General features: G+C 39.2%; 1 protein-coding gene across 6 annotated transcripts in view; it reads right to left on the reverse strand.

Annotated features, from left to right (window-relative positions):
• The window catches only part of LOC137978656 (proprotein convertase subtilisin/kexin type 4-like), a 53298-nt gene extending 42827 nt beyond the window's left edge, over nucleotides 1–10471 (reverse strand). For all 6 annotated transcript variants that reach the window (XR_011118208.1, XM_068825669.1, XM_068825668.1 and 3 more), the window contains exons 1-6: nucleotides 10068–10471; nucleotides 7278–7358; nucleotides 4589–4693; nucleotides 3506–3637; nucleotides 1998–2074; nucleotides 475–563 (exon numbers count right to left, since the gene is read on the reverse strand). Coding sequence is in view for 5 of the 6 variants with exons in the window: in XM_068825669.1 (XP_068681770.1) it covers nucleotides 475–563; nucleotides 1998–2074; nucleotides 3506–3637; nucleotides 4589–4693; nucleotides 7278–7358; nucleotides 10068–10250 (667 nt within the window). In the remaining variant the exon portion in view is untranslated. The remainder of the gene's footprint in view (nucleotides 1–474; nucleotides 564–1997; nucleotides 2075–3505; nucleotides 3638–4588; nucleotides 4694–7277; nucleotides 7359–10067) is intronic.
• Between the last annotated feature and the right edge of the window lie 1114 nt (nucleotides 10472–11585).

Below are 11585 nucleotides of genomic sequence, written 5' to 3' on the forward strand. Positions count from 1 at the left end.
TGGAATGACATCATTTTCTATTGGTATCAATGGACCATCATAATTGGGAAAATAATCAAAGTCCCCTTAATGAAATGCATATTCACCAACAGAACCATTGGAATGACATTCTTTTCTATTGGTACCAATCCTACCATTGGTACCAATGGACTATCGGAATTGACGAATCGTATCCGTTTGTGTATATTGGACATGACTGAGTTTGAAAGAATAGCCAAGCCATTTCTTGGCATTTCAAATTTTCCATGCTAAGTCTATACATTGTCCGTGTTACGTATAACTGAGTATTAGAAATGAGAGTTTGGATTGCCTGTTTTAGCACCGAAAGAGTTAACAATCAGATTTCAAGTCCACAGCCCTTGTAATTCCACTGAGCCAGTCGCCGCCATAGACTTGTACATGTACAATGGAAGCTCTTCAGATACGTAATGTAGCAAAATATTACAATTATTATAACTACTTTCAAGTACTTACCTCCAATGCTTGCTTTGAATGCCAACCCCACCCCACAAAATGAATTATTGAGCACAGCAGCAATGATGCCCGCACAGTTATCCCCATGTCTGAAAAATTAATTCAACATTATTAACCCACTGACTCCTGCATGGGAGCGACTGACTTTAACTGATTTTACCCTGTATATTCCACCAGACAAATATTACAATCATCAACTGGGGGCATGCTTAAGAGTGACACTTAATAGATTTTACTCTGTCTAATGCCAGACTATAAAATAAACAAGAAAAGAGTCCATGAGTAAAACCAAAAAGAAGTGTGGCCGTAAAACAAATGAAAAAAAATAATAACATTTTTGTTATTTGTCCCAAGGGACTCTGCAGGACATCTCTTGTGTTCCCATTGGCTGTTGTTATCTGCGGTTTGCGTGTTGACATGTGGTGGACCAAAAGGCGTGAAAAGTTTGTAAGTGAAAAAAACCTAGTTCATTTTTTATCTACACAGAAATAACCTGCACTTCAAAGTTTGTCAAAGAAGTTTACCCCAGTGACTAATTCAGAAAGTCTTCCTCTCAGGAAGCATGTTGAATCAAACATGTAACCAACTGGTAAGTCAATAAAATTACACCTTTTAGAAGAACAATAAAGTGTTTTTGTTATTGTAAAATTAGCAAATACTAATAATGGCTTTCAAGTTCAAAAGTTTGACACTTTAACTTTAACAATTGTTTTTAAAATGAGGTAATTCACACAAAAAGAGCACATGCTTTTTGTTTTCGATGCATGGGAACAGATGCTTCCTATTGGTCAGATCTTGTATCATCACTTTATGACACTTCCAAATCAATTGCAACATAAAATAATATCTTGAGTAAATATATTTTTACATGGCTTTTCATTTATTTTAAATTAAAGGTTTTTCTTAAGTAGATTGATGCTGTCGAAAAGCAAAAGAACTGGCAACAGCTTCTAGACTGAAGGCTTTCCTTGGCTGGCACCATAATTGGAAACGACACCACTTGGTTTTTTTTAAGGTCTTTTTAATTCTGATATGGCTACAGGCCCATCACAGAATTCGCGTGAAGGTTCCTGTTGTTCTTGATACCTTTGAGGAAAAAAGTCAACTGAACTCTTGATTATAAGCCAAACCTCCTTTTTCAAAATTATTTTGACAGATTTAAGTCCAAATTTTTGAAGAAATAGCTTGCAATGGCTAATAGGCGAATAATTACGGTATACCTGAAAAAAATTGAGATGGCTAAGCAGACCAGGGCTCGCAGTGATTAGCTATCTCTGACTTTGTTTGCTCACTGACCAATCAGAATGCTTGGTTTATTACTTCTTTTTGCACTGAATTACCTCTTTTCTGCACTATGTATAATTTATTATTTAATTAACAATTATAGTAAGTGATTGGTTTGGAATGTTTTTGCACTGGATAAAAAGGGTGGAACATTGGAAAACTTTTCATTTGCCTGAAAGGTCCAGATGTCCTTTTAAGAGAATAATATTATTTTATAACTTGAAGAATAATGATATTACCCTAAATGTTTGTAAGACTTGTTCTGGGGTAAAGGAATTTTGTCATTGTCAATTAAATCAAAGCTTGCCTGACTATCCTGAAAATAAACACAGAATAGGAAAGGTAGGTAGGTAGGAAAAGTCTGCTATGAGCCTAAAAGTCCCATCAGGCCGGAGCTTATCTCCGGTTTCTGTAGCATGAAGCGACTAGGAGTATTTCTACTCCCCCTTGGATAGGATGCTAGTCCATCACAGGGTTACCCCCAGCATTAACTTTGCCGGTACCCATTTATACACCTGGGTGGAGAGAGGCACCGTGAGGGTAAAAGTGTCTTGCACACAACACAATGTCCCCGGCCAGGACCTGAACCCGAACCACTCGATCCGGAGTCAAGCGCACTAACCATGAGGCCACCGTGCCTCCCAAACACAGAATACACAGAACATTATAGGAATATTAACTTAGAATAAATTTTTGCAAGGGATTTACATGTAAGTCCTGATCAAGCCACCTAGTAGTACACTGTACTTTTTGTAAAAATTCATCAAGTCTTAGGGATTATAAAATTATTACAATTCACCTAAAAAATATCAGCTCAATATACATACCTCTTACTAACCGAGTTTTCTCGGTCCGTACTGTAAGTTACGGACCAAGTTTTTTCCCCTTGATTTATGGCCCATGCGCGAAGCGCGTGGGCCATAAATCAACGGGAAAAAACGAGGATCCGTAACTTACAGTACGGACCGAGAAAACTCGGTTAGTAAGATATTTATTATATCTCTGAGGTTAATCCGGCACGTGGGCAAGGAAACTAGTCAAAGTCAAGCGGAAGGTTCAACTGCCACAAAGATTGCCGTGCCAAAATTCCAAAAACCAAATCTTCTTGGCTGTTAAGTTTGAAATAGTTGCTTGCAAGATTCAAACAGTTTTCAGTACAAGTTTGTGCAACAGAAATGACATGAAAAACTCGCTAGATGATTTTTTATCAAAATTTTAAATTTAGCGGGCCGTACTGTAGAATACGGCCCGCTAATTTAGCCAATTACAGCGCACGTACTATCTCAGAGATATAATAAATATATGTATTATTACACTGTATGTGTTTACGCACATTCTAAGCCTTAATTACCTTCTCTGAGAAAATGGCCTTTAATGGGCATACATAACATTGAGGAAATTCGGAATATTGCAATTTTTTGCATCAAAAAGATAGTTGCATGTCAAGCTACAATGGCTCAATGGGGGCTGGGTATCACCTGAGAACATTTTTTAATGCAAAGGAAAATTAATTCAAAAGGTTCCCAAGGTAGATGATGAGAGTACATAAAAAATGAATCATGTAGGGGGCTGACTCTTTTACATTACTTAAAAGTGGGAAATCCAAGTAATGCATATCCCTGCACGGAAGTCAAAAAGTTAGCCTAACTTCAAACTAAGAAAAAAAGTCACAAAACAATCCCATGATGACCTAATTGTACCGTAGGTTCAATCAGTTTTCTTGATCAATGGAAGACATCTTGCTTACATAGTTGTCACGAAGTTCAGGGTGCTCAGGGTCAAGTCCCTGATCTACAACAGCCACAACCACTCCTTCACCAGTGATATTCCTCTTCCAGATGTCAATCACATTGTATGTTGGCTGTCCATTCTTTCCATTCTGCAAACAAAGAAAGCAAGTGTAAATTATGCCCCAATTACAAAGTTTACTTTAAAGGAGATATCACCTTTCAGTGGATGTAGAATAACGTCTGTAAGTATTTTGCCCTAAAATTGATCACTCCTGAACTGCTCTTTCCCCCCAGCCCCCTCCCCCACTGGCCTTATGAAGAGTAACCCTTTCCTCACTCTACAGAAGGGATGAAGTTAAGAGTCAGGGTGGTTTAGCGGTCATCAACCACGCCTCCCACCTCTGTGACCCAGGTTCATCCCTGGCTTCGGGTGAGTTTCAGTCAATCTCAATCTGATTCGGAGGGTTTTTCTCCTGGTACTCCGGTTTTCCTCCCTCATCAAAATCGACTCTCAGTCAATTACATCTGGCTGTGAGTGGATGCCCTCCATGGGGATAGCCTCTCCCTTTCATTGAATTAAATGAATAAAGTTGCTATTATTATTAAAAGTCCATCCTTCTAATAAGACAGTCTCCTAAAATTGTTGTTAAAACTTGATTGATCCAACTTTAACTCATTTACATGTAGCACTGTAATCCCATCATTTGCATAAAGTTTCAGGAAACACAAGAGAAGATACAAATGTGTACAAATTAATATTATTTTTCAAGGATGAACTCGAGCTGCATGGTCTCCATATTGAATTTCTGGCAAGTCTTTGAAACACATTCAATTAAAAATGTGAAAATGTTTAACCCTTGCAATCCTACCCTGTCTGATGCCAGACGATTTTACTGGTCAATGGGACGCTTTAGGAGTGAATGGATTAATACTAACAAGACCTAGGTCCACTCGCAAACTATGTCCCCTTTAACCTTTGCAATCCCGAAAGTGAGACTTATAGATTATACTTTAAATGTGGGCCACTTCAATGACAAATGGGTTAAGCTGCATCAGCAATATGAAATAATTTATTAACAAATAATTTTGATGTGACTTACAATATACCACATATCTTCCCATCTTGCATCATTCACATAAAAGCCTTCTGACAGAGATGACCGCAGACTGTAAGACTTAAGTTCTTGTCGTTCCACCATTTTAACCTGAAATTGTTACAAATGTAAAATTTATTGTTACTACTAGTATTGTTACATATACAGTGTATTTCACCCATAAGCCAAGTGGGTTTAAACACAAAGACGCACTTTTAAAGGCATGGTGCCTCATGCACATGCAAATGATTTATCAATCAACCTTGGACGCACCCAAGCTCTGTGATAATTAGTGCAATAAGAAGCCACTTAGAGCGAGTTTCAATCGAGTGTCGTAAAACCAAAACCAAAATAAGTACTTTGGCCAATCACAAAGAACAGAGACAATCCAGTAAACCAATCAAAACTCGAAGCAATTACACGCAGGAGAAAATGTGCATACACAAGCCGATTGGTTTTGGTTTGACTTCTGATTGGTTGAAAAAATGGCGCGAGAACTTTGAACCAATCACTGAGTGAAGTAATGCAAAACCAAAGTAATTAGCTAATTTCTTTTGACACTCAATTGAAAACCGCTCTATGGCAATGTGTCCATAATATTTCATAAAATGTATCTGTCGTTTTTTTTTTTTTTTTAATCCCCAGTCCCTTTTTCTCGCGCAAGAAATATCTCTTACGGCTAGTTCGGCGTCTTTGTGTTGCTGTTTGTTGATGACCATCTTGGATATTTAATCAGTTGTGCTTAAATGAATTCAAACAAAAGCAGAGCATGAAGCGACCCCTTTTATATTGCATCTTTGTGTTCAACAGGAAGCTTATGCCATTTTCTGTCACATAAACTTTATTTAAGTGTCAACTGTATTTACTGCTGGGGCACTTAAAATACATGTAACACTACAGAAATCAAACAAAACTGAATCCGCATCATATCAAATCATAGGTTGGTTTTTGAGGAGACAGGAAAACAGAGTGAAGTACCCTTAGAAAAAATGAATGAAGGGGTTAGTTTCTAAAGAAACTGTGGTGCTGCGTCGGTAGTGAAGTAGTATACAAAAATCTGGTTTTATCAGTGGAATTGACAATGTAAATTGGCCACCGTACAGAGATTCTAAAAGCTGATGTTTCGAGCTTCAGCCCTTCGTCAGAGCGAAAAACCTCTCACAGCAGATGTAAGACAACCAACAACCTCAACCCAGATTTCATGCAAAGTTACAAGAACCGAACCCAGTGCAGCTTGATGGAAGGCAGAGTGCTCTCACCACTGCACCATCCCTGCTCCTCCATATGTGATCTCTTGGTAACAAAAAAATGACACCTGAGTAAAATCATGCAAGCTAACTCAAGAATGCGTCACTGTACAAAAGTGACAAAACAACATGTAATCTGCTACCCCATTAAGCCCTCTCCTGATGGGTTATACGCATGATCCTGGTTGACCGGGCTGGCTCGGTTAATGAGATGAAATTGGTTTCTGTTCATATGGCAACTTTCAGCCCGCTTTTCGAGAAAAAAAGTGGAGACGCGACCATTCAGGAGTGAAATCTAACAAACAAGCCTGGCGAGAATTTCTCCATCATCTTTGTTTAAGCAACCAGGGCTTTCAATAAGAATTTTAGTAGACGGCAAAACCTGAAGAGTAGGCGAAAAACGGACAACGCGCACCTAAGGTGCACTTCCAGAAGGCCGAAGGCATGAGCTTATGGGGGGGGGGGGGATTTGGGGGCATCTTCTCCTGGGAAAATTTTGAAATTTGGGTCTCTCAGAATGCATTTCCTGCATTCTGGAGCATAAATGAGTGTATTTGAACACAACACTAACATCATTAAATTTTGGCTTTCTTATTCAGAGAGAGTACATGGTTCTAAAAAGAGGTTTGCATTCTGTACAGCATTCTGTATTTCATCTGTCATGACCCTTTGCAGATGTCATCCTGTCACACTTCAAATGTAGTTAGCAGATCAGGCAGCTAACACCAAGCACTGGACTGCTGGACTGCTGCGTCAAAAACATGTGTGCTCGATCCTCGCCTTTGACATGGGCAGGGAAACAGAAATCGCTGCCAAAAATACTCAGAATTCAGGTGTCTTTTTTGCTTTTCATAAACAAAACTTCCCAATCCAAGGCACATGTTCTGTTTGAATATGTCTCATGTTACGCTCAAAATTTGGGGCAATTTCCAAGGAAAAGTAGGCGGCGAGTTCACATGCAATAAACGGTGAATTTCACCAGCTGCCGGGCTCTTATTGAAAACCCTGAGCAACCTCAAATTTCTTTTAACTATTAAATGAAACTATTCCAAGCTTCATTATAGAAGAAAAGAGAAGTAAAAACTCAGTAATGACCATTCTACCACAAAATTGCCTCGTATTATTTTCCTCCCGGTAACCAGGCTGAAGTGTTCACAAATGGCAAAATTTCCTGCACACTTACCAAGATCCCAGTTGGAAAAACCAAGATCTCGGCAACCAAGCCAGCCCACGCTTTCATATGAACACATCGGAATTTTTACAAAGGATTTAGAGGTGAGATGAAATTTCAGACACAGGGCCAGCCCAGTCAACCGGGCTCATATGAAGAGGTCCTGAGTCAGTTAAAAGTTTATTAGTGGACTGTAGTTACTACATGTACATAAAATAAAAAATGTTGAATAACAAAAGAAAGCGCAAGTCATAAAATAAAAGGCATTTAAACCAACTTTTGGATCAGACAAAAGTCCCTGGTGTATATGCACACTGTCCACCTTCTCCTGCTGGAAGCTGTAGTAGTTGTCAACAACCTATTCCAAACAAACAGAAACAAAATGGTAATATCATGTATCAAGGGCATCCAACGTCAATTTTCGGGAAATATCTGTTCGGAAGACGATTTGAGATCTAGAATTTTCGGAAAATTTGTTGTAAAATTTCTTGCTTGCCTGCCTCTCCTAGGATTTTCGAACATCTGAAAAATGGTATAATTGCCCATTTTAAAAGGATTTTTACCCTAAAAAGGTCACCTAGAATTTTCGGGAGCCTTTTTTCTGGCTAAACTTTTCGAAAAGGTAAGTTTTGATCCCTATAATTTTCGGATCACTAGACTTCCAGCTAGGAAATCCGAACAGATGGAAACTTTTTAGGGGATAAAATTATGCCTATATCTACCGTTTAAATACTAAAATACGTTTAACAATGCTATGTTTAAGTGGTTTTGAACTATATTCTCGTTGGGTGCCCCTGATGTATTACATGTTACCTGTACCAATAACTTGGAAGGCACACATTAAGTGCCACATTTTAATAAAGGTGGATGGAGTGGTAAATAATAATTAGGACAGTATTTTGACATTGGTTTTGTGGGCACTAAATGTGCTTGGGCTACAAATCAATGGAAAAAACTTGGTCTATGACTTGCAGTACTGACCTTGAATTTGGTTAGTAAGAGGTATTTACACTGCATGATGATAGCTACATGTAAATGGCATCTACTGTACTTATTTAGTAGTTTATGTTGCTGCACAATGTATCTTACAACCAAAACTAAACAATTTATACTAAAAGAATGCGGTGATCAGATAACCCAGCTACTTAAACATCATCACCCTACTGTCAATACATATAACTGAAACAGTACCTACAATCAGCAACAAAATTAGTTGACAAACAGTTTCCTTTAAGTGTAAAATAACACTATAATCTGAATCATTCCCTAAATTTTTGATAAGACCCCCCCTCCCCCATTCAATGTTGCCTATTTGTACCTAAATAATCCTAGGAATCACACTGCAACATTGTTTGGGGGGAAAGGGGGCGAATTGGACCACCTAAGAAGGCTAAAAGATAGAAGAAATGTGGCATAGGGGGTAGAAATGGTCTGAATGTGTCAACAATTTTGTCGCTGTTTGTAGCTAATGCACTTGTGGTCTACTAGTTTACGAATAGGAATGAAATTAAGGATTGAACTGCAAGAGCTATCACAGTCTGCAGTCTGCCATAGTGAAGCAAATAAGAATTAGGAAGTGGAAATAAGTGACTTCTGCCAGTACACTGCACGGCCTGTTGTCCACTAATAAAAAATAGGAATTGTGACAAGAAGTTAAATGAACTGCCACCACGGTTTCCCATTCCCTTATACACTCAACAGAATATCGCGTTCCTGATTGGTCAATGTAAAGGTAAAGTCTGCTACGAGCCTAGAAGGCCCATCAAGCTGGGCGCTGAACTCCGGTTTCTGTAACATGAAGCGACTAGGGGATTTCTACCCTCCCCCCCCCTTCCCCGATAGGATGCTAGTCCATCGCAGGGTTACCCCCAGCATTAGATTCGGTGGCACCCATTTATACACCTGGGTGGAGAGAGGCACCGTGACAGTAAAGTGTCATGCCCAAGAACACAACACAATGTCCCCCGCCAATGTGGAAGTTGCTATGGAGCAATTTTGACAACGTTCTTAACATCACTCATACCCATAAATAAGTTAAATGCCCTCAGATTTGGATGAACAGACACCGTAAAGCTGCGGTAAATAAACAAAAAACTCATCACTAAGATCAAGTCTACGACCTGCAAATCAGTGACAGCTTTTAGATAAGTTCTGAAAAGTACAGAGAAGGTGGTTTTCATGTGACGTCATCGCCGCCATGTTGGTGGACGAAATTGAAGACAAAAGATGTCTCAGGCTTATTTACCTTTGTTTGTCCACCAGCAATTGTACGTTGCATTATTGGTCTTTATGTCTCTAGAGATTGGTTGCAAACCACCTATGGCAAACTCAATGAGCGTTGATTCTACTCAAGGAAGCTCAAGAACCTGTAGATGTACCGTTAACGTTATGCACCTTAAAGGAACAACGGCTGGTGGGTAAAATACATGTGCATTTGTAATTGAGCCCACGCATGCGAAGATGTTTGAACAACATGAGCCACATTTTCGTTCGGTTTCAAATCACGGCTGCGTCGTTACACACTTGTAAATAGGGAGCTTACGAAACGACGACGCCGACGGCAACGAAGACGCTACAAAACAATAGGTTTAGTGAGAAAAAACAATGACTCTGCACGCTCTGCAAGTGCGTTTTACATTTTGGTACATTTCTTTGTCGTCATCTCGTAAATGACGACGTGAAATGACAAAATTCAAGGTTCTTTGGAGGACGGTAGCACATGACGATGAATTTTCAGTTCTCTCTCTACGCTTCCAACCCACTCATGCCAGTTTAATTCCTCGACAGTTACTACACATTTTTAACGCGAAACGACATGAAATAGCTTCGTAGTGATATGAATGATGCGAACTTGTATTTTTAAATGAAGTCCTCGTAGCCGTCGTCGTCCTCGTTTCGTAAGCTCCCTAATTAAAAATGGACGACCTTTATTTTTCATTCCTTTTAATTTCCTTTTCCTTTTCCACAATCATCTGCTTACTCTTTTCAAAAGAAAAGGAAGGCGACAGAAAACGACACAATATATCGAAAAGTGCTCGTGACTGACCCAAAGCTTATGGTTACTTACCTTTCCAAGGTTCAGAAAGCCATATTTTTTAGCTAGCTTATCTGCTTCCTGTTTATCACCATCAATTTGCACGGTCCATCGATTCGAGTATTCCAGTGTGCACACAGCGGTGCGTAAAGTAAAAGAGGCAAAAACACAGGAAAATAGAAGAAATTTTCGGCCGCATCTTTCCATGATGATCATTCATCAACAGATCCCTTTCTCGAATGCTGAAACACTTCCGTGAGCAAACAAATTTAGAGGTTGCGAAGCAACCAAGGAAGAACTTTCAGAGTCGAGAGGTCAACGTAACGGAAAAACTGTATTCCCGTCGGTTGAGTGGCGAATTCTTAGCCCGCGAGTCGCCCTTCCTTGTTATTAGATGGGAAAATGTGGTAGAGGGAATTAAGCGAAATTGAACTACGCGTTCCATGCAGGAATCCACGCAAGGTACACGGAAACGAGGTTCACGGGACTGCAATCATGTCCACAACATCCTTTCTGTGGATGGGGCTGCTAAAATCATTTCATAGAGGGTGGGTGAGCCAGTCCGTGAATCTTCTTCTTTTGGCGAGTATTGCACAAAACAGTTCTTTTCTAAGAGGATGTAGATAGCTTGGCTCATTTTCTCGAGGGGGAACCATTGTGTAGGAACTTTTATCTTATTTTTCTGGGGAGGGTAAATTTACTTTTCTACTGGGTATTTAGGTTTGTAAAAGCATTACACTTACGGAAGCCTTGAGACCTAAGTTAAAAGAATTTCCTCACGTCACAACTTATTCCTCAGTCTTGCAATAAAAACGTACAAACAATAATTTTCACAGCTGTAAAGGTCACTGGTATGAAACTTGAAAACTAATGGATAAGATAAGTGATAACTCATGATTTCGAAACAACATGCCGGAACAGATCCCTTCAATAGGCCTTTTTCGATGTCTTAAAATTCAGTTTGATAGTGAGGCAGTGGGGAAAGTGGATGATATGTAAATATTTTTCACATTCATTTTAACGTGTTTCTACTGTAAAAATGGAGAAAGTGTAGTCAGGAGATGTCATGATGCCTTTGACTCTTGATATTTTTCAACAAAATAAGCTAAAACTCCAGTTTTAGTCAGAAATTCTCTTAATTTCGAAAAACAAACGAAGATCTCCCTTTCTTAGCTTCCGTATATTCGTTTTTTTTTTTTTTACTAATTTCCACCATAAATGAAGGAAAGATGCCAAACATTCGAATATAACAGTACAGGAGAATAACGACAAAAACCGAAACACAACCGAGACCCAAAAACCGACACCCAGACCCGGACCCCGGCCCCGGCCTCGCGTTTTGGCGACCTGTTTATATAAAGAAATTGCGATTTTGAGACGGCAATACCGTCTCAAAATCGCAATTAGTTTTTTATCGCGATCCATCATTTGTAAGGATAAATAAAACTGTAGACTAATCAACCCGCGCCTGACCGAAATTTCAATTCTTTCTACCTGCGAAACGTATTTGTTTGCGTGCGTCAATAACCCAATTCAGTGCAACGACGTCAA

This window comes from Montipora foliosa, chromosome 12 (genome assembly GCF_036669935.1).
Source record: "Montipora foliosa isolate CH-2021 chromosome 12, ASM3666993v2, whole genome shotgun sequence".
NCBI classification, from domain to species: domain Eukaryota; kingdom Metazoa; phylum Cnidaria; class Anthozoa; order Scleractinia; family Acroporidae; genus Montipora; species Montipora foliosa.